The following is a 24,405-nucleotide window of genomic DNA, read 5'->3' on the forward strand; positions in this document are numbered from 1 at the left end:
AATAAAAGTAGAAAATAAATTAAAGGAACATTGAACCTGTGATGAAGAGAAGTAATCTGAACATAATAGAAATCCTAAATCCTAATCCTAAGAGAGAGGAGAGAACCTCTCTCTCTAAAAACTACATCTAAAAACCTAAAATTGTGAATTTGTATCTATTATTATTGATGAATGGATAGATTCTCCACTTTATAGCCTCTAATCTGTGCTTCTGGACTTGGATCTGGGCTAAAAGAGGGTTCAGAAATTGCTAGGAGCGTTTTCTGCAATTTCTGCACGTGGCGTCTGTCACGCTTACGCGTGGGTCACGCGTTCGCGTCAACTGGAGTTTTGTTCTTCCGCGCGTCTGCGTCAGTCACGCATCCGCGTCAATTGCATTCTGCTCAAGGCATGCGTGCGCGTCGTCCATGCGTGCGCGTCATTTGTGTTTTGTGCTAAGCACGCGTCCACGTCGTCCATGCGTTCGCGGCGCTGCTTTTTCTTCAAAACTCCATTTTTGTGTTTTCCTTCCAGTTTTGTATGTCTCCTTTTTGTCCACTAAGTCATTCTTGCCCTATGAAACCTGAAAACACTTAACACACAAATCACGGCATCGAATGGTAATAAGGGATTATTAAATTTAATATTTTTATAGCATAGGAAACATGTTTTCACATATATCATAAAATGAGGAAGGAATAGTAAAACCATGCAATTTACATGAATAAGTGGGTGAAAATTTGATAAAAACACTTAATTTAAGCAAAAGATGACTCATAAAATAGGAGTTTATCAGTGACTCCTACCGGTCTCACGATCACCCATCAAAAGGTGAGGGTTGAGGTTATTCCCATCGAAAATGGCCAGCAGTATGTCAGCGATGTTCCTGTTTCGCTGAATCAACCCATCGTAGGTACCTTTTATTAAGTAATTGGTTCCAGCATCAAAGCTCTAGTAGGTCGGTATGCGGCGTTCCCCTTTTAGGGTAAGCCAGAAGGGGTGCCGACCTTGGGCAGGCCGTACCTTGAAAAACTTTTCCTTAAAGCCGTGGAATGAATCCTCGAATAGTCTGAAGATCCATCGGCCCTGCATAGCTCGAAATGAAAGATACCCCTTTTTTGTGTTTCCCTTCTTTCGAAGGGTCGGTTAAAAGGAAAAAATAGAGAAAGACTTTTACGGAGGCTGAGAGCTCAAGGTAGTCGCACACCATCTCGAAGCAACGGATGGAGTCCCGACTGTTTGAATGCAATTGTGAAGGCCTAAACTCAAGTTTTAGACAACTAATGGTAACCCCACTGTGAACTACTTAACAATGACGCGCCCAAGCCAAGTAAGAATTGCCAGAACTAACGTATGGCGTGTAGTAATGGCAGTAACAACAACAAAAAAAAACAACCATCTATAATGAAGATATGAAAGCAGTTGAGACTCACCAGTAGTAAATTGAAGAAAGAAGTAGGATAAATCCTGAACGAACGTGGTAGAATACGTACCTGATGAATAATGGAATCAGGAATGAGGAGGGTGAAATGGAGAAGATATGACAGAATACATAGCAGATGAATAATGGATGACAGAATTTATTTACTAAATAGATCAAACCTACTGCAAATCAATCAGACCCAAAAGGGTGCATCATGCATTGTGATTGATCACTCGGTAGTAACTGGTGAGTGCTACTTTCTCCTACTTCAACAATAAAAATACGCCAAAAATAACCCAAGGTAGTTCCGTTCTGAATTGAAATAAATGTTCATTAAGTAAATCAATGCTGTAATAATATACAATAAAACAAACTTTTATGAAACTCAAGCTAGCAAATTCAGATGTTTATTTACAACAAGAATAGAATTGGGAAAAGAATTATAAAATATCAAACATTGGTGAATTTAAACTCCAGCAACCACGAGGAAAGTTTCATCCATATAACTGAATCCACGTTGTGGGAACAGGCATAGTTGTTGCTTTTTTGTGATGCAAGTTTCCCACTGTGATTGAAACTATTCGGAGTAAATGGGTTTCCACCTATACTGAAAATAAAGTCAACAAATCTATGGTGTAGACTTGAAAATTTCTAGCAATTTTGCAAGAATCACAATGTTTCATTTCCTTGATATCAGGGATTGATATCATTAACTATGATTTTTCCCTTTCTTTGACTTGTTCTTCTCTTGCATCCTTTTTTTCTTTGCTTCAGCAGTAACCCAAGTGTAGTCGGAGGGAATTGCAAAAGGGTCTGAAACATTTTCTATCCTGCTACTGGAGCATGCCGCAGTTGAACTTGGACGGTAAGGAGCCTTTATCCACTGAAACCAAGACGAAGCTGAGAAGTGTGTCACTGCAGGGCTCTCGATGCCAGCAGCAGGAGGACTCGAAGGCGGTGTTGCAAATTCATCCACTGGCTGTAGCTCTTCGAACTTTGTAAAAGTAACCAATACTCTAATGGTGGGAACTACAGGGATGGCGACCTGATTATGCAAAGGCAGTGGATTTATAACGACAAACATATTGAAATAAATAAATAAGAGAGAGAGAGAGAGAGAGAGAGAGAGAGAGAGAATAAAACATACAGGAGATCGGAAAATGCAAACACAGCAATGGAGAGGTCTAACGTTTACACCTTTCCTTATTGCGAAGATATTTCAGAAGCAAGTTAATGATATATCTTTGTAAAAATATACTAAAACCCATGTGACTAACATGAAAATCTTTCAGTCCAACGAAGAAACATTCAATGTTTTATTATCTAGGCCTTATCTCTAAGCTATGTGCGACTCTCCTTGTCCCACGCAAGGCTCCACTGCCGTTACAATGGGAATGCATCCAGCCTAATGGAAATGAGAGGCCAATCAAGGAAAACTTGTAGTCTTCTGTGAAGCTGTAACTAGTAAGGCTAACAAAGGTGTTAATGAATAAAGAGAAAAGGCTAATACTTTGTGGCTTGGTCTTCACTGACACACTATCTGACATTTCAGGTTAAGTTTGTATCCAATGAACCAATACCAGAGAGCTTTAAATCTTTAATACCATGATCGGGCTTCTTTTTAATAATATGCCACCTTTTTTGAAACTTATTATCAAAATGCTACCATTTTGAAACTAATTACTTAAATGCCACCCTTTTGCTAAGGTGACAATTGATTTGATATTTTATTTGTAATTATGATTAATTATAATATCTTTCAAAAATAAATGATTAATTATAATAATGTTGAAAGGGTGGCATCTAGGTAATTAGCTTGAGAAGAGTGGCAAAGTTTCGAAAATAGTACATTGGTAAAAATGCCCCATATTCGAATTGAATAGATGTAATTTAACAACAAAAGCTCCTTCATGCTTTAAGAAAATCGCAGGCTAACTCAGGTGGAACTCTAACAAGTGTATGTTATAGTTTACAAAATTTAACAACAAATCTCAAGACTGTTTGTAAAGCTTTACGCTGTCATTGGCCTGTTTTATGGCTGACCCAACTTATGGACCAAACTAGTGATTTAAATGCTAAGCACTATGAGCTGCCAGCTCAAAGGAATGAAGGACCTATTGACAAACTACAAATGCACAGAATCAGAAGTAAAAAATTTTATCAGGCACTACTAATTTCATGATTTGAATAACAAATATGGCTGCAGTTTCCCTCAGTAGTTATTGTACTTCAAAAGGATAAGTAAAAGTTCCATAAATAGAACCACGATGAAAGATTGAAGTTTGCTATGACAGAAATTCCACCGTTAATACTAGATTTTTAAGTTAGAACTTTTCTTGTAAATGATTTTTATCTAAGGATTGTATATTAAGGATCCTTATGGGTCATCAAACAAAAACAATCCCCTTTTCTGAAGGAGATGGATCAACATAGATCAATATTTATCAAAACAAAAACAAAAAACAAAAAACAAAAGACAATAACAAAAACAAAAACAAAACAGATACAATAGTAAAAAGAGGGAGGATGAGGAACCAGGTTACACAAAATAAAAATTCTGACTTCCAATGACAGAGTAAGGGTTAGAAGGCTAGAGTTAAGGAATAGATGTAAAATTCAGAATGTCCGCTTCATATGAAGTTTCTTATCATTGTTAAGGAACAAGTTTAGGGGTTGCTTGGTTTAGCTGTTTTCTGTTTACATTTTCCAAAAGAATAAAAAATGCTATAGAAAACATATTTGGTTATCCATTTTTATTTTCAATTTTAGGAACACATTTCCAAAATTTTAGAAAATTATGAAAAAGGTAAAAAGATATTTTCTGCGTTCACTTTGGAGGCAGAGGCAAGTTAATTAGAACTTAGGGACTTAACTGTAATTGAGTGAAATATGGGCTAGAGTGGGTTTTGTAACTAACTTGCCTAGCTGGAAAGTGCGCGAAAGTGAGTAAGCATTCTCTTATGAGAGAGGGATGGGAACTATAAAGGGCTGGGGGAAGTAGTGAGAGGGCATGGAAAAAGTTGGGAAAAGATGGGATCAGACTCTAGGAGAAAATCAGGTCTCTCAAATACCTGATATCTTTGTTATATACCATCCTTTTACCAAATAATAATAACAAATACCGGGAAATCTGGTGATATCCCACTGATATCACTGTCTCCCTTATCTCTCTATTACTGCTTCTTTCCTCTACTTACTCTAGATGCTACTATGCTAGGTTCTTGCATCCCCTCTTCCCTTCACCAGTTACCCTCTCACTCACCTTTGAAGCCCTCTACAGTTTTCGAAGAAGTTCGTCCTTATTTCTCTTCCAGCTTAGGTTCAAAGTTCAATTAGTGTAGATATCTAGTAACATTATATAGTTATTAGTGAGTACAAAAATGCAGTTTCAAAATTCATTAATTAGAACTTAGTTACTTCCTAAGACTGTTTCCATTTCCCAACGCCATACTTTATTCTCATGGAAAAACTCATAGTAACAAAAATTATTATTTATAATCCCACTGAAGCCAAATATTTTAAAACAATCAGCTTGTATGTCTTTTAAATAGAACTTGTAACCGAGGAGCCTTAAAAATGAACAAGATATAATATGAACTCACACTGCTTGTGGGGAACAATGATGATGAGCAAGGTAGGCTGGAGGTAAGCACCAGTATCACCAGCAAAAGGGCATTGTCAGAACAATGAAATATTGATGACTGAATAAACATAGAGTACATAGAGCATTCTTAGGGTGTGGTTGTGAAGGCAGAATACAACAAGTGTTATATGGATGGGCAGGTTGGAATTGTCTGAGGTGGTTGCCAAGGCAAGGAGGTCACCAGAAAATGGGCATCTAGTTTAAGGACTACTGTGCAAAATAACAAAGCTACGGAAAACTGAAAGAACATGCAGTGGCGGATTCAAAGCCAAAAAGGTCATCAGATTAATTTGCATAATCGGGTTTTACACAAGGAAGGACTGAAGTGTTCCAGATTTGTATGAGCTCAACGAAATACTATTAATGAGACAGAGGGAGGATACCAGTACAACCCTAATACCATATTGAATATGTAAGAAACAAAAATGTGACATAGGGAAAAAATATCTGCATGGTGTCAATAATAAGCTATTAATTCTTAAGTATTTCATAAAACCCTATGTTTCCAATTCCAAACACTAATCACATGCAAAACTCAACAGTCACATGCATTATTCCTACATATGCCGTCAGAAAATTGCAACAGGTATCTAATTAGCAGTCACAGATATTAAGATGTTTACATTGATATCACAAACAGTGACAACATTTAAGCAATCATCACGGTTGATACCGAGCGTTGGTAGTGCATAGACTAGAATTGATGACAGAAGTCAGCACCATTTTTTGTTTCCAACTCAGATATATTCTTAACTCCAATTAATATCCTCCTTACTCCCTCTGTCTCTCTCTCTATTTTCTTTTCCCTATATGCTCCAAATAAATAGGTCAGCACATAATGTCCAGAGTATAACACAACCTAGTCAGTCATACCAAAGAAAAACGGAAACTGAAAAGTGGAAACTATTAACAATTCAACTTGTGTCCCTAACATTCAAAATTTAAGAAGCATGTCTAAAACAAAGATGACGAGCACATACCTTAACAGGAAATGTTCCCACTGGAAGTTTTGTTGTAAGGAGTTCTCTCAAACGACGAATTGCTTTCACTTTGTTTGCGACAATGTCAAGCAGTGGCAACAGTTCTTCTGTTTTTAGAGGAAAATTTGGGGAAAGCCAAAGAATAGGCTTCAACCCTTTCTTATATTCATTTTCACGACTTCCATCCTTGTGACGACTTCTACTATCAGAATTTGAAGAGGAAGCTTTAGCATCTTTTCTTCTCCGATGTTCATCAACCCTAACTATCTCAACAGAATGTCTGCCTGGCTTAGTCTGGTTCTTTGTGGGAGAATCCCCCAGTAAATCACTCACCTTTTCTTCTATGCAAAGAGAGCTTCTTGGTGGAGCAATCTTCTTTGGAGCTTCATGTTTAGAATCTTTTTTCCTCCATCCACCAAACCATCCTTTCTTTTCCTGCTTATTTTCTCCACTGCTACAATTTCCATCTTCAATAGGAATATCACGTGTTTCATAACAGCTATGGCGGTAGCCTAAATTCCCCTCATCATTATCATGACTTGATTCAGAAGAATCCATTTTAAGTGCATCTTCCAGTTGCCTTCTTTCATCCTCAGTGAGAATATCATTAAGTTCTTCACTCTCTGTTTCATTTTCATTGCATGACGAGAACAACTCGTCATCAGTCATAGCTCCAGGAACCCCTCTAGATTTGACGCTCACAACAACATTGTGCATATCATACACCTTAGCCTTCCAAGTTCCAACCATTTCTGTTCTCTCCTGTCGCCTCCAAGTCAGTTGAGGCAAAAGAACAGCCTGAGTAACATCAATTCCAGGCCTAAAGATATTTGTTTTGGACATCGCAGCCACTTCTTGCTGAACCTCTTCATCATTTGCCGAAAAGCCAGCATCATCTAAAGCATTCAGTACCTCCTTTTCTTTGTGTGACATCATGCAGAGTGAACCAGGCCGGATTTTCCCATCCTCTGAACCATCACCCAGAAAAAGAATACTCTGATCTGATCTTTGAATCCTAAAACCATCAAAACCAGCCAAAGTCATGTCTGCCCTCAGATTTGCACCCCTTTTCCAAATCTTGTAAGTATCTGAGGGCGCAATCCGTGAGATGAAAGGAATCACGGAGCTCTCAAAATGGAATGTAATCTCCATGTAGAAGTCCCTCATCCTTCGCATGGTTCCTACCAACCGAGGCAACCTTCTGCACCATTTTGCCCAAGCCAGAGGCTGATAATGCTTAATTATTATCCTTGCAATACCTTCTTCTCTATTGCAAATAGCTTCCTGAAGTGCACTCCATCCCTGCTCATTCTGCAAGCTCCAGTCTGCCCCGGCAACCATAAGCATCTGAGTTGCCCCTTCATCCCCTAATTTCACAGCCAAATGAAGCGGGGTGTCACGGTTTGGCACGTCACGCCGATCAATCACCGAAGAGATGACATCGGCCTTCTCCTCCTCCGCGATTGAAATTGCTTCCGTGCAAATATCCGCTGCATTGCATAGCCGCGGAAGACCAGCAAGTATCCTCTTAAGTCCAGCATGATCCTTTAGAATTATGGCCTTGTGCACAGGACTATGAGAATACTTTGCAACATCAATCCCCGCCATAACTAAATAGCACAAGAGGGCCACCAATCCCACACTAACTAACAATCACAATCACAAGCAAAAACAAATGCCCCAACAAAAATATCAAGACTTTCACTCAACAGATCAACACAAACACACCCTTGTTCACAATTTCCCTCTAGAATCACAACACAGGTAAAATGTCACTATTAATAAAAAGAGAAGAAGATCCATTAGAACCAGAAAAGTGCAGAATAATCAAAAGTAAAGAAAAGCATCTTGTGGGGTCTCCCAGATCAAGCAATCAAAGGAGTGGTGGAAGATGTTAAACTAACCTTGTTCCTTTCTTGCTTTGGACTAACGGGATTTTACCTGAAACAAAAACGCCAAAACTGGCAAAGATCCTTTTGATCCAATCCAGATCAGACAAGCATCAAGGGAGCATGCATGTTCCTCCGTGAACCAAAAAATAAAAAGAAACAAATGAAAACAACTTCTATGTCAAACGAAGGATACTAAGTTTATTCTTTGTGTGGACTGAAAAGGGAAATCATAAAAGCAGAAGCCGGAAGGAAACGAAGCGAGGGAAATTTAATAAGAGAAAAGCCATGTAAGGAATCAAAGAACAAAAAAAAAACCCAGAATCTAAGCAAAGAAAGGCGAACTTGATTCTGTTGTAAAGGTATATAGCTCAAAACGGATAGAGGGACTTGTAAAAGTGATGGGGAGTTAAGAAAAGATTGATGATTTCATTTCATTATTGCAAAGAAAAGAATATTTTGGATTCCACGTCTCACGGATGTGGACCAGGTAAAAGAAATTTCAAAGTATCAGACATGAAATTTTTTGTGTACGAACTAATAAAGGCATGGGGCCTAGCATTTCATTCATAGATGAGTTTCACCTATTTCCTAATAATAATAATAATAGTTAAAAAAAATTAATATTCAAATTAGTTTATAAAAGATAAGATATTTTTTAAATTTATTTTTTAATTAAATTGTCCTTTAAAGATTGCGAATTAATCATATTTGTCTTCCAGTCACTCCATTAACAATTTTCTTCAAAGATTGATGTTGTAAAACGATAATTGATAACATATATAATACCTGATATATCTAATTAGATATTGGCCAAATATGTTTATGAAAGTTTATTAATTTAGTAATTTTTTTCAATTACAAAAATCATATTCCTAATATGACCTAGTGATTAAATTGATAGATTTTTGTAAATATATTTAGTCAACATCTAATTGAATATGTTATGTATCATGTATGCTATTAGTTAACAGTTCACATCATCAATCGTTGACAAAAATTATGAGTAGAATAACTGAAAGACATATATGATTAATTTGTAATTTTTGAAGAACTAATTTGATTGAAAAAAATTTTCAGGAACGAATTTAAAAAATGGCTTTTCTTTCAAGGACTAATTTGATTATTAACCCGTTAAAATAGTATATATTTTATTATTCTATTAAGATATTTTAGAATCAAAATTCTGAATAATAAAATATTAGTTTAAAGGATAAATTACATGGATAAAATGATTCACATTAATATTATGTAAAATATCCTCAACTGAATTATGCTACATGTCTGTCTCATTTAAAACTCTATTTAAACTAAATCAAATCAACTCGATTTAAGCTCTTTTAGTGTAAATCAAATCAAATGAATAATTCACTTTAGCAATGGCAAAGGTAAATTGAAATAGGTAAATTCGATTTACTAGCTAGTAGCTACTGATAAACACAACTCCTAGTAAATCGAAACAAACCAATTCAATTTAAAGCATAGGGAAGCCAATAGTAAATCTATGAAAATTGCTTTCATTTCCTAAGGATATAGCTCTAAGGTAATTAAATCTAATTGATTCAAATTACTAAGTAATGAAGCACAATATAATTCGAATTTACTTAATTTGATTTAGCTATGAGTACGTCCTATAAATATAACAAATGTAATTCTTCATCAGAGTGGTACTCACAATAGCTAGTGATGATAGTTGTTTAGTTCTTGTGCACTATATAGGGTTGATTAAGAAAAAATGCGAGAGAGAATAAAATTTACTAATAATGATCCATTAAGTGTTTTTATCAATTCTTATACCAGTTTTGCTCAATTTAAGAATACTATAAACCAGAAACTGTGAGTGCATGGCATGAAACAGGTGAAGAAATTATTTTATAGGATTCCAATTTCTATTGTTCGAGATGGTGTAAAGTACGACTCCTTTGTAATATATAGTGATGAAGATTTACAACTTTTGTTTTACCGTCGTCATCAGTTTCCCGAAGTGAAAACCCATGAACTATTGGTCAATTTTGGAGATGTGGTCTCTATTCAAGAGTATCTAATCAAAATCCTCAATTTATAACAACGCTAGGAGCTTTTAGTTCAGTGCTTGTTGTTGTCTCTTCATATGTGTCTGTAATTCCATCCGAAGCAGTTTTGGTGGCTTATCTGTCCTTTGCAGTTGATCTAAAATGCGTTAATGACGAAAAAATTGGTGATAACCAATCTTTTGGTGAGCTCGCGATTACGATGGTAGATACTCCTGTTATGATCATGGTTTCTAGGAAAGATAGTGAACTAAATCCCATAGAAGATGTATTGCAGTATGACGATGATGCGGAGTCCAGCATGATAGATGAGGATAGCAGTGATGATTTGGAGAGGAGTATTCCAGTTGGTCGGGGTAGAGCATCGACTTCAAGAACTCAGCAAAATTCTCGTACTTTTCGACTTTAGATATAAAAGCCATGGTATAGTAGAATTTTTTAGATGTAGAATCCAGTTTTAGGGGCAGAGATGCTCAACATAAGTCAGCTACAGTTGAGTTCCAAGTTGGTCAACAGTTTTAGAGTAAAAAGAAAGTCGTCTTAAGTGTGAAGACTTATAGCATCCGTCGTGAAGTTGAGTATAGAGTGTTAGAGTTAGATCATATCAAGTGTAACGACCCAATTTCTGGTACGTCATGATCATACTAGAAACTGAGCGCTACCAACTTGTCTTCCTAATTATTATCTATTATTTATCATATGAGCCACGTTCTAAGTCTTCACAACTCAAGTCAGGTGGAACGTCATCAAAAGGTGGAAGGTCGTATACTACTCCTTTGCACGATCATATGACATCAAAGAGCGTCTCTCAAGTACTTCATCGAGTGGCCACATAACGTCTCTATGGTATCTCGTCAAGTAGCCACATCACAGGAGTCTCGTACATAGGATTTAGTTAAAGTTCGCTTACAAACGGGGTGCAGACGTTGGCTGGTCTCACATTATATACATATAATCAGATAACAGAGTTCACTCTAGACTCAGAAGACTACCTAGAGCGAAATCCTCTTTGTGAAATGATCATCAATGAACTACGGAAGGGTACTCTTACTTCTATCTGATGGGGGAAGGGAGAGAGAAGGGGTAAGAACTGGGGAGTTCTTAGTAGGGTCGGGGTTATTAGTTAAGTTCATTAATTTCGTGTTGTTTAGCAGATAAATAGCAGAATATCGAGAAGCAGTGGACAGAAGAAGCAGATATCTTAGAGAAAATAGAGAAAATAGAAAGCAGAACACAAACAAGAGAATACAAGAAAATAAAACATAGACACAGTGAATAGAATACAAACAAAGAAAACATGCATTCAAACAATCAACCATAACAGAGTAAATGTGCAACCAAGTATGATGCTTGTCTAGCCCTAGTGCAGGTAATGAGCTCATCTGTCGGTTACATACCCGCTCCCGACGTTACCCAGCAACCTCTGTCTGGATAAGGCTTTCCTGTTGGCAATATCCACTGCAAGCAACCTTTGTCTTGCAGGGTATCCACTGCAAGCAACCTTTGTCTTGTAGGGTATCCACTGCAAGCAACCTTTGTCTTGTAGGGTATCCACTGCAAGCAACCTTTGTCTTGTAGGGTATCCACTGCAAGCAACCTTTGTCTTGTAGGGTATCCACTGCAAGCAACCTTTGTCTTGCAGGGCAAAACTTATTAGCCGATATACGCCCAACAGACTCACTGTAAGCAACCTCTGTCTTACAGGAGCAACAACACACTCACTGTAAGCAACCTTTGTCTTACAGGAGCACATTCATCTTGATACCTCTGTAAGCAACCTCTGTCTTACAGCAAAGCATTATAGCAAGGTATCCCAGGAAAGCGTTCTCAGTGGTCGTACCACCATCTATCTGACTGCCTCTCTGCAGCAGATTCTTACATAATCATTCTCATTATCATCATTCATTAATATTCTCATTATTCATCATCACCTTCACATTCTTATGCTGTACCTCTTTCTTTCTCTGTTCAATCATGCTATACAAACTCTACAGCTTTTACTTTTACAACATCGTAACTCGAACCATTTCTCTTTATCACATTACTCTTTTCTCTTTGTCTTTTTACTTTTCTCTGATTACTCTTTTCTCTGTATCCCTTTATTCTGCTCTAGTAACTTTGTTCTCTATGTTTCTTTACTCTGCTCTAATTTCTCTGCTTAACATATGTATTTAAAGCTTATGTAAATTTCGGTATGAATAGTTAGCATGTCCCAAGTATAGGTTTATTAAGTCTATACTGAAACAGTTTAACTTTTCATATAATACCTAACCCTAGTCGCAACTCAAGGACTAACTATGTTGCCCTAGTTCGTTCGCTAGTCTATGTCTGTTCTTCTGTTATTAAGACTTTACAGACTTTTCTTTGGTTTTTATCTTTCCTTTAACTTTTTATCTTTCTTTTATCTTTGCCTCGCTAATATGTTCTTACCACTCCCTAAGTGTTTTATGAAGGTAACTATGAGATTCTGCACTTAAAGTTGTCTTTCTAAAGCTTTTACAGAAAACTGCCTTTTTCGCATTATTTTATTATTTTTATTAAAATATTATTTTTAATTAAATATTATTATTTAATATTTTATTATTATTTATTATTTTATTATTAAATTTTCGAAAATGACCCCACTTTAATTTTTAACCTTTAAAATTAACTTTTTACCCCGATAACTTTTAATATTTCTACTTTAACCATCTTAACTTTCAGAAATTACCAAATAACCCCTTAGACACCAAAAGAATTACAACCTTGCCCTTTTTAAGATCTAAAAGGTGTTCTTCAGTGTTCTTCACCACACTCAATGTGTTCTTCGTCTTCTTCATATTCTTCGTAAATTCTTCAGATTCTTTCTTTGTTTTTACTCGTTTTTCAGTCTTTTCAGTAACCGATTTTTACCATAATTCAAAATAAATTCCCAGCCACTAAAATCCCATCTTTTCTACATGATTTTAACACAAATTAAAACTCAATTTAAGCCTAGGGTTTCATTTTTCCAGTAGCTCCAAGAACATAAACTCTAAGCTTGAATTTCATCAAATTTCATCAAAATTTCACCAAAATTTCACCAAAAATCAGTCATATATACAACCAATTTTTAGCACAACCAAATCATACAACATTCACCCAACTCAAACACAAATAATCAAGATTAATTTCATGACACCCTAGTGATGACAAGTCATCTTAGTCTAGTTTTACTAGTCTTTTTATTTGATTTTATTAGGTTTTATGCACTTTCTTGCATTGTAAGTAAGTAATTTGGAGTGGAATTGCATGGTTTCTTTGAATCAATCAACCACCCTTTAATTAACACAAAATCATGAGGTTTAAGCTAAAATTAATTGAATTATGAGTGAACTTTAAACCTTGTGAATTTTGTGATACTTTGATTGGTTGTTTTGATTACTTGTAGGTGAAGAAAAAAGAAAAGAAGAAAAGTGTGGCATCATCAAAGAAGGAAGGAAACCAAGTTGAGTGTCATCAGAGAGTGCTGGTGCTAAGCTGCACCAATAAACCGTAAACCCGGTTAAACCGATTTTCTGTTTTTAACTAAAACTGACCAGGTAACCTTATAATATCATTCAATCATCTTCTAATACTAATATAATGATAATATTATACTATTATCTTTCTTCTCTCATGAATCGAGTCCAGTTCGTCAAACTGAGCCTATTTACGAAAACTGGAATCAAAACTCCTAACCGATACGGTTCAAAAACTATGTTCTTCGTAACTGCATTATCGAGCTTGCCTCATAAAAGGTTCTAGCTTAAAGATGACATAATGACAATTAGGATTGAGATACTTGATAATATATCAGAGCTTCTCCCCTTACTGATCCTCCGGAGTTCTCCGTACTTTCAGAAAAGATCTCGCGTACTCGAAAATCAGGGTTGTTACATCAAGTATCATGGAAAGTGTAAGGAATTTGAAAAAAGTTGCAGTTGGTTGACTCGGATCACTCTTTGCCAGCGAAAGGGTGCTTGAGAGGTCAGAAGGTATAATGGATCTCATACATGTTTGGCCACATCAATTTCTAGTGATCACAAGATGCTTGATTACCATGTTATATATGCGTTCATCTTTTCAATGGACAAAAGCCGATGCGACTGTGTCGATTAAGGTACAGCAGATTGCCATAGAGGAAGATTTTGGTTTTAGGCCGAGTTACAGAAAGGTTTGGTTGGCTAAGCAAAAAGCTGTTGTGTAGATTTATAGGGATTGGGAAGAGTCATGCAATAAGTTGCCAATATGGATTTTATATGTGCAAACAACAATGTCAAGTGGTATTGCAGTGCTGAAGACGGTCCTGTGCAAGTTGGAGGCAGCCAAGTTGACAGGTCACCAGCTTATTTCCATTGACTATTCTAGACATTCTCACTATGTATCGAGGCCTTTAGGCATTATAAGCCACTGGTTAGTATTGATGGGAGCCACTTGTACGGTAAATATGGGTGTACATTGATGGTTGCGATTGCGCAGGATGAAAATTCAAATATCATTTCCATTCCTTTCGCACTTGTAGAGGTTGGGAATGCAGAGTATTGGTCGTTTTTTCTATCTCACCTTTGATAGCACGTCACACCTTAGCTGGGTATTCTAGTGATATCAGATAAGTACAACGGAATCAAAGATACTTTGGAGGCTCCTAATGGTGGATGGCTTCTGCTTAGTGCTTATCGTACATTTTGTGTCTGGCATGTTGTAGCAAATTTTGCTCTGAGCTTCAAGGACAAGGAAGCAAGGAGGTTTCTAGTAAATGCTACTTATGCCAAGATTGAGTTTGAGTTTGACTATTGATTTCACATTCTTCGAAGTGAAGACCCAACAATGTATGAATGGACCAATAGAATGGAATATGAGAAGTCGACTCAGTACCGGGACGAGAGTCTTAGAATCGGACATATGACAACTAATATCTCTGAGTGTGTTAACTCTGTGCTAAATGGTATAAGGAACCTTCTAGTTTGTTCCTTAGTGAAGTCCACTTATGGGAGGTTAGCCGAGCTCTTTGTTCATAAGGGAAGAGAGGTTGAGGCACAATTAGGGATAGGACAGCAGTTTAGTCAGGCTTTGATGAAGGCAATAGAGGTTAATCTGAAAGCATCAAGATATTTCATAGTGACTTTGTATGATAGGGATATTTTGTCCCCTTTTATTATTTGCTCTTTTTATTTTCTTTTTTTCTTTTCTTTTTTTTTTCTTTTTCTTTTTATTTTTTTTATTTTTCTCAATGCATATGATTAAGGTATTGAATACAAGAATATGTGTTTAACTATCTTTTTCACAAATTCACCAAAAATATACAATACCCAATTCTCAAACCAAATGTTTCCAAACCAATTTCCCCACACTTAAAATATGCACTCTCACTAGTCTAAGCTAACAAAGGATTCAAATTAAGGATATTATTATTTTTCGCTTAGAGTTAGTGATGAGCTAAAGTAAAGAATAAATGGGGTTGAAAAGGCTCAACATTGGGTTACAAAGGATAATGAAAGGGTAAGGCCATATGGATATGTAAGCTATAGTGAAACAAAGGCCTCAATCACATAAGTGCATGCATACATCAAACAATAGAAATATAGAATCAAGCAAGACAAAGATCACAATTTTAGAGACAACAACACACACCAAAATAAAATATTGGTTGATAAGATGCAACCAATCAAATAGGCTCAAAATCTCACCGGTTTTGTGTGTTCGAGCTCTAAAACCATGTTCCAAATTAAATATCTTCAAACAAGTTTAACAAAAATTTTAATTCAAATTAGTGAAATGCTCTAAAAAGTTTATTGAAAAAAGAAAATATTACTTCAACCAAGTAGTAGCTAATAGCAAGCAACTAACTAATCATGCAATCTATTATGCAAGACAACAAATAACTAACAAAGAATATTAAACATTGGTGTTGAAAAGAAAGTAACTAACCCATGAAAGTCGGTATCAACCTCCCGACACTTAAAGATTGCACCGTCCTCGGTGCATGCAAAGATGTGCAAGTAGATGGGTTGCTACAATTGATGCGCTTTCTCCAAAGATTGTGTGGCGAAACTTGTTTGTCACCCCATTTAGAAGTTTTTCGTTTTCCTTCTTGGTGGCCATCTTGAAAGGAGAGAAGAAGAAAGAAGAAGAATAACCCACAAACAATGATATGCAAACAAATAAAATATGGGTGAGCTAATGCCAAATAATAATGAGGTTCTCAACTACATGGTAGCTTGATAAGTGGATAATTTATACGCTTTTTGGAATTGTTTTTAGGTAGTTTTTAGTAGGATCTAGCTACTTTTAGGAATGTTTTCATTAGTTTTTATGTAAAATTCACATTTCTGGACTTTACTATGAGTTTGTGTATTTCTCTGTGATTTCAGGTTTTTTCTGGCTGAAATTGAGGGACCTGAGCAAAAGTCTGATAGAGGGCTGATAAAGGACTAATGATGCTGTTGGATTCTGACCTCCGTGCACTCGAAATGGATTTTCTGGAGCTACAAGCAAACTGGAGTAAAACGCCAGAAACACGTCACCAAACCAGAGTTAAACACCAAACAGACGTTACAACTTGGCGTTTAACTCCAAAAGAAGTCTCTGCACGTGTAAATCTCAAGCTCAGCCCAAGCACACATAAAAGTGGGCCCCGAAAGTGGATTTCTGCACTTAGACTTATTTCTGTAAACCCTAGTAGCTAGTTTAGTATAAATAGAACTTTTTACTATTGTACAAAGAGTCATTTTCCCTTATTTTCGATTTCATATTACATTTTGGGGGGCTGGCCATTCGGTCATGCCTGGACCATCACTTATGTATTTTCAACGGTGGAGTTTCTACACACCATAGATTAAGGGTGTGGAGCTCTGCTGTACCTCGAATGTTAATACAATTACTACTATTTTCTATTCAATTCAGCTTATTCTTGTTCTAAGATATTCGTTGCACTTCAACATGATGAATGTGATGATCCGTGACACTCATCATCATCCATCTTTATGAACGCATGCTTGACAACCACTTCTGTTCTACCTTAGATCGAGCGAATATCTCTTGGATTCCTTAATCAGAATCTTCGTGGTATAAGCTAGAATTATTGGCGGATATTCTTGAGAATCCGGAAAGTCTAAACCTTGTGTATGGTATTCCAAGTAGGATTCAAGGATTGAATGACTCTGACGAGCTTCAAACTCACAATTGTTGGGCGTGGTGACAGACACAAACGAATCAATGGATTCTATTCCGACATGATCGAGAACCAACAGATGATTAGCCGTGCTATGACAATGCATTTGGACCATTTTCACTGAGAGTATGGGATGTAGCCATTGACAACGGTAATGCCCTACATACAGCTTGCCATGGAAAGGAGTATGAAGAATTGGATGAAAGCAATAGGAAAGCAGAGATTCAACAGGAACAAGCATCTCTATGCACTTATCTAAAATTCCTACCATTGAATTATATAAGTATTTCTATCTTTATTTTAATTTTTTATTTATTTTTATTTTCGAAAACTCCATAACCATTTATTATCCGCCTAACTGAGATTTACAAGATGACCATAGCTTGCTTCATACCAACAATCTCCGTGGGATCGACCCTTACTCACGTAAGGTATTACTTGGACGACCCAGTGCACTTGCTGGTTAGTTGTGCGAAGTTGTGACAAAGTGTGATTCACGTTTGAGAGCTCCAAGTCTATTGGCGCCATTGTTGATGATTATAATTTCGTGCCCAAGTTTTTGGCGACGTTGCTGGGGATTGTTCGAGTTTGGACAACTGACGGTTCATCTTGTTACTCAGATTAGGTAATTTTCTTTTCAAAAAGTTTTCAAAAATCTTTCAAAATTTTTTCTTTGTTTGCATTTTTTCAAAAACAATTTTCAAAAAAAAGAAAATTTAATAAAATCATAAAAACCAAAAACTTGCATGTTTTTAAGTTTGGTGTCAATTGCATGTTTTAAAAACTTTTGCAGTTTTCGAAAATTCATGCATGTGTTCTTCATGATCTTCAAGTTGTTCTTGGTAAGTCTTCTTGTTTGATCTTTAAATTTTATTGTTTTGTATCTTTTGTTGTTTTTCATATGCATTTTTGCATTCATAGTATCTAAGCATTGAAAATTTCTAAGTTTGGTGTCTTGCATGTTTTTCTTTTCTTCAAATTTTTTTAAAAAATAAGTCTTGATGTTCATCTTGATCTTCAAAGTATTCTTGGTGTTCATCTTGACATTCATAGTGTTCTTGCAAGCATTAAGTGTTTTGATCCAAAATTTTCATGTTTTGGGTCATATTTGTGTTTTTCTCTCTCTTCATTAAAAATTCAAAAATAAAAAAATATCTTTTCCTTATTTTGCTCATAATTTTTGAAAATTTGAGTTGACTTAGTCAAAAAATTTTAAAACTTAGCTATTTCTTATAAGTTAAGTCAAATTTTCAATTTTAAAAATCCTATCTTTTCAAAATCTTTTTTTCAAAGATCAAATCTTTTTCATTTTTTTATTATTTTCAAAAATTTTTAAAATTTATTTTCAAAATCTTTTTCTTATCTTTATTTCAAAAAATTCGAAAACTTTACTAACAATTAATGCGATTGATTCAAAAATTTGAAGTTTGTTACTTTCTTGTTAAGAAAGGTTCAATCTTTAAATTCTAGAGTCATATCTTTTAGTTTCTTGTTAGTCAAGTAATCACTTTTAATTTTAAAAATCAAATCTTTTTCAAAATATCTTTTTCAATCATATCTTTTAATAATATCTTTTTCAAATCATATCTTTTTCAAAATTGATTTCAAAAATCTTTTCTAACTTCTTATCTATTCAAAATTGATTTTCAAATCTTTCTCAACTAACTAATTGATTTTTTTTGTTTGTTTCTTATCTTTTTTTTTTCAAAACCACCTAACTATTTTCTCTTTCTAATTTTTGAAAATTCCCTCCTCTTTTTCAAAATTCTTTTAATTAACTAATTGCTTCAAATTTTAATTTTAGTTTTATATCTTATCTTAATTTTCGAAAATCACTAACCCTTTTTCAAAATTTATTTTCGAAATTCTCTCTCTATCATCTCTTTTCTATTTATTTATTCATTTACTAACACTTCTCTTCATCTAAAAATTCGAACCCTCTCCTCTCTCTGAGTTCGAATTTTCCTCTCTTCCTTTCTCTATTATTCTTCTTCTATTCACATAAAGGAATCTCTCTACTGTGGTAAAAGGGATCCCTATTATTATTTTTTGTTCCCTTCTTTTTCATATGAGCAGGAGCAAGGACAAGAATATTCTTGTTGAAGCAGATCCTGAACCTGAAAGGACTTTGAAGAGGAAACTAAGAGAAGATAAATTACAATAATCCAGAGACAACCTGATAGAGATTTTCAAAAAGTAAGAGGAGATGACAGCCGAAAATAATAACACAAGGAGGATGCTTGGTGACTATACTACACCTACTTCCAAATTTGATGGAAGAAGCATCTCAATCCCTTCCATTGGAGCAAACAATTTTGAGCTGAAGCCTCAACTAGTTGCTCTACCGCAACAGAACTGCAAGTTTTATGGACTTCCATCAGAAGATCCCTACCAGTTTTTAACTGAGTTCTTGCAGATCTGTGAGACTGTTAAGACTAATGGAGTAGATCCTGAAGTCTACAGGCTCATGCTTTTTCCTTTTGCTATAAGAGACAAAGCTAGAACATGGTTGGACTCACAACCTAAGGATAGCCTGGACTCTTGGGATAAGCTGGTCACGGCCTTCTTGGATAAGTTCTTTCCTCCTCAAAAGCTGAGCAATCTTAGAGTGGATGTTCAGACCTTCAAATAAAAAGATGGTGAATCCCTCTATGAAGCTTGGGAAAGATACAAGCAGATGACCAAAAGGTGTCCTTCTGACATACTTTCAGAGTGGACCATTTTGGATATATTCTATTATGGTCTATCTGAGTTCTCTAAGATGTCACTAGACCATTCTGTAGGTGGATCCATTCACCTAAAGAAAACGCCTGTAGAAGCTCAAGAACTCATTGACATGGTTGCAAATAACTAATTCATGTACACTTCTGAGAGGAATTCTGTGAGTAATGGGACGCCTCAAAAGAAGAAAGTTCTTGAAATTGATGCTCTGAATGCCATATTGGCTCAGAACAAAATGTTGACTCAGCAAGTCAACATGATTTCTCAAAGTCTGAATGGATGGCGAAATGCATCCAACAGTACTAAAGAGGCATCTTCTGAAGAAGAAGCTTATGATCTTGAGAACCCTGCAATGACAGAAGTAAATTACATGGGTGAACCCTATGGGAACACCTATAATTCCTCATGGAGATATCATCCGAATTTCTCATGGAAGGATTAACAAAAGCCTCAACAAGGTTTTAATAATGGTGGAAGAAACAGGCTTAGCAATAACAAGCCTTTTCCATCATCTTCTCAGCAATAGATAGAGAATTCTGAGCAGAACTCCTCTAGCTTAGCAAATATAGTCTCTGATCTGTCTAAGGCCACTTTAAGTTTCATGAGTGAAAAAATGTCCTCCATTAGAAATTTGGAGGCACAAGTGGGCCAGCTGAGTAAGAAAATCACTGAAACTCCTCCTAGTACTCTCCCAAGCAATACTGAAGAGAATCCAAAAAGAGAGTGCAAGGCCATTGACATAGTTAAAATGGCCGAACCTAGAAAGGAAGGGGAGGACATGAATCCCAATGAGGAAGACCTCATGGGACATCTCCCAGACAAGAAGGAGTTCCCTATTGAGGACCTAAAGGAATCTGAGGTTCATATAGAGACCATAGAGATTCCATTGAACCCCCTTCTGCCATTCATAAGCTCTGAGAACTATTCTTCCTCTGAAGAGGATGAAGATGTAACTGGAGAGCAAGTTGCTCAATATCTAGGAGCTATCATGAAGCTGAATGCCAAGTTGTTTGGTAATGAGACTTGGGAAGATTCACCTCCCTTGCTCATTAGTGAACTAGATACATGGGTTTAGCAAACTTTACCTCAAAAGAAACAAAATCCTGGTAAATTCTTAATACCCTGTACTATAGGCACCATGACCTTTGAGAAGGCTCTGTGTGACCTGGGGTCAGGTATAAATCTTACCCCACTCTCTGTAATGGAGAAGCTGTGGATCTTTGAGGTACAGGCTGCCACATTCTTATTAGAGATGGCAGACAAGTCAATAAGACAAGCTTATGGAATAGTAGAGGACGTGTTAGTAAAGGTTAAAGGCCTTTACATCCCTGCTGATTTCATAATCTTAGACACTAGGAAGGAGGAGGATGAATGCATCATCCTTGGAAGACCCTTCCTAGCCACAACAGGAGCTGTGATTGATGTTGACAGAGGAGAGCTAGTCCTTAAATTGAATGGGGACTATCTGGTGTTTAAAGCTCAAGGATCTTCCTCTGCAACCATGAAGAGAAAGCATGAAAAGCTTCTCTCAATACAGAGTCAAACAGAGCTCCCACAATCAAACTCTAAGTTTGGTGTTGGGAGGCCACACCCAAACTCTAAGTTTGGTGTTGAGAAACCCCCACATCCAAACTCTAAGTTTGGTGTTGGGAGTCTACAACATTGACCTGATCACATGTGAAGCTTCATGAGAGCTCACTGTCAAGCTATTGACATTAAAGAAGCACTTATTGGGAGGCAACCCAATTTTTATTTATTTATATTTTTATTGTTCTTTTATGTTTTATTAGGTTCATGATCATGTGGAGTCACAAAACAAATGCTAAAATTAAAAATAGAATAAAAAACATCAGAAAAAATAGCACACCCTGGAGGAAGAGCTTACTGGCATTTGAATGCCAGTAAGGAGCATCTGGCAGGTGTTGAACGCCAGAATAGAGCATGAATCTGGCGTTGAACGCCAAAAACAAGCAACAGTTTGGCATTCAAACACCAGGATTATGCACCCAGAGCATGAATCTGGCGTTCAACGCCAGAAACATGCTGCAGACTGGCATTGAACGCCCAAAACAAGCATAGAGCTGGCGTTTAACGCCAGAAACCAGCATCAATCTGGCATTAAATGCTAGGATTGCATGCAAAGGGTGTTTTACACGCCTAATTGGTGCAGGGATGATAAATCCTTGACACCTCAAGATCTGTGGATCCCACAGGATTACCTCAAGATCTGTGGACCCCACAGGATCCCCATCTACCTCAACTCACCATCTCTCTTCTTTCACACAATACAATATCACTCTTCCCCAAACACCCTTTACCAATGACCTTAATCTCTCTTCCCCATCACCTCTTCACCACTCACATCCATCCACTCTTCCCCATAAACCCCACCTACCTTCAAATTCAAAATCTCTTTCCTACCCAATCCCACCCTAAATGACTCTCCTTCACTCTCCTCCATATCTTCTTCTTCTTCTTCTATTATTTTCTTTTCTTTGCTCGAGGGCGAGCAACATTCTAAGTTTGGTGTGGTAAAAGCATAGATTTTTTTATTTTTCCATAACCATTGATGGCACCTAAGGCCGGAAAAACCTCTAGAAAGAGGAAAGCGAAGACAAAAGCTTCCACCTCCGAGTCATGAGAGATGGAGAGATTCATCTCAAAAGCCCATCAAGACCACTTCTAAAAAGTTATGGCCAAGAAGAAGGTGATCTCTGAGGTCCCTTTCAAACTTAAGAAAAATGAGTATCCGGAGATCCGACATGAGATTCAAAGAAGAGGTTCGGAAGTTCTGGCCAACCCCATTCAACAAGTCGGAATCTTAATGGTTCAAGAGTTCTATGCCAATGCATGGATCACTAGGAGCCATGATCAAAGTATGAACCCGAATCCAAAGAATTATCTTATAATGGTTCGAGGAAAATGCTTAGATTTCAGTCCAGAAAATGTAAGGTTGGCATTCAACTTGCCTATGATGCAAGAAAATGCATGCCCCTACACTAGAAGGGTCAACTTTGATCAAAGGTTGGACCAAGTTCTTATGGACATATGTGTTGAAGGAGCTCAATGGAAAAGAGACTCTAAAGGCAAGCCGGTTCAATTGAGAAGACTGGACCTTAAGCATGTGGCTAGAGGATGGTTGGAGTTCATCCAATGCTCCATCATCCCCACTAGCAACCGATCTGAAGTTACTGTGGATCGGGCCATCATGATCCATAGCATCATGATTGGAGAGGAAGTAGAAGTTCATGAAGTCATCTCTCTTGAATTCTACAAAATAGCCAAAAATCCATCTACCTTGGCAAGGCTAGCTTTTCCTCATTTTATTTGCCATCTATGCTACTCAGCTGGAGTTATCATAGAAGGAGACATCCTCATTGAAGAGGACAAGTCCATCACTATGAAGAGGATAGAGCAGACAAGAGAGCCTACTCATGGTTCTCAAGAGACGCATGAGGAAGCTCACCATCAAGAAATCCCTGAGATGCCTCAAGGGATGCATTTTTCTCCAAACAACTATTGGGAACAACTCAACACTTCTCTAGAAGACTTGAGTTATAACATGGACCAATTAAGGGTGGAGCACCAAGAGCACTCCATCATTCTCCATGAGATTAGAGAAGATCAAAGAGCTATGAGAGAGGAGCAACAAAGGCATGGAAGAGACATAGAGGAGCTCAAGGACATCATTGGTCCTTCAAGAAGAAGACGCCACCATCACTAAGGTGGACTCATTCCTTAACTTCCTTGTTCCTATTTCTCTATTTTTCGATTTTTATGCTCTATGTTTGTCTATGTTTTGAGTCTTTACTACATGATCATTAGTGTCTATGTCTTAAGGCTATGAATAAATTCCATGAATCCTTCACCTTTCTTAAATGAAAAATGTTTTTAATACAAAAAGAACAAGAAGTACATGAGTTTTGAATTCATCCTTGAAATTAGTTTAATTATATTGATGTGGTGACAATACTTTTTGTTTTCTAAATGAAGGCTTGAACAGTGCATATTTTTTATCTTGTTGTTTATGAATGTTAAAATTGTTGGCTCTTGAAAGAATGATGAAAAAGAGAAATGTTATTAAGGATCTGAAAAATTATAAAATTGATTCTTGAAGCAAGAAAAAGCAGTGAAGAACAAAGCTTGTGAAAAAAAGTGGCGAAAAAAATATGAAAGAAAAAGAAAAAGCAAGCAGAAAAAACCAATAGCCCTTAAAACCAAAAGGCAAGGGTAAAAAGGATCCAAGGCTTTGAGCATCAATGGATAGGAGGGCCCAAGGAAATAAAATCCAGGCCTAAGCGGCTTATTCTTGTTCTAAGATATTCGTTGCACTATTTTCTATTCAATTCAGCTTATTCTTGTTCTAAGATATTCGTTGCACTTTAACATGATGAATGTGATGATCCGTGACACTCATCATCATCAATTCTTATGAACACGTGCTTGACAACCACTTCTGTTCTACCTTAGATCGAGCGAATATCTCTTGGATTCTTTAATCAGAATCTTCGTGGTATAAGCTAGAATTATTGGCGGCCATTCTTGAGAATCCGGAAAGTCTAAACCTTA

The 24,405-nt window shown here is 36.5% G+C and overlaps 1 protein-coding gene across 1 annotated transcript; it reads right to left on the reverse strand.

Annotated features, from left to right (window-relative positions):
* Nucleotides 1-1,707: 1,707 nt before the first annotated feature.
* Nucleotides 1,708-8,437, reverse strand: LOC107474300 (uncharacterized). The gene is made up of 3 exons (XM_016093922.3): nucleotides 7,930-8,437; nucleotides 6,026-7,800; nucleotides 1,708-2,447 (listed from the first exon to the last, which is right to left on the reverse strand). Exons 2-3 carry the CDS (start codon nucleotides 7,631-7,633, stop codon nucleotides 2,112-2,114), a joined length of 1,944 nt encoding a protein of 647 aa, XP_015949408.1. The 5' UTR covers nucleotides 7,634-7,800; nucleotides 7,930-8,437; the 3' UTR covers nucleotides 1,708-2,111.
* Between the last annotated feature and the right edge of the window lie 15,968 nt (nucleotides 8,438-24,405).

The sequence above is a fragment of the Arachis duranensis genome, chromosome 2 (assembly GCF_000817695.3).
Source record: "Arachis duranensis cultivar V14167 chromosome 2, aradu.V14167.gnm2.J7QH, whole genome shotgun sequence".
Lineage (NCBI taxonomy): Eukaryota > Viridiplantae > Streptophyta > Magnoliopsida > Fabales > Fabaceae > Arachis > Arachis duranensis.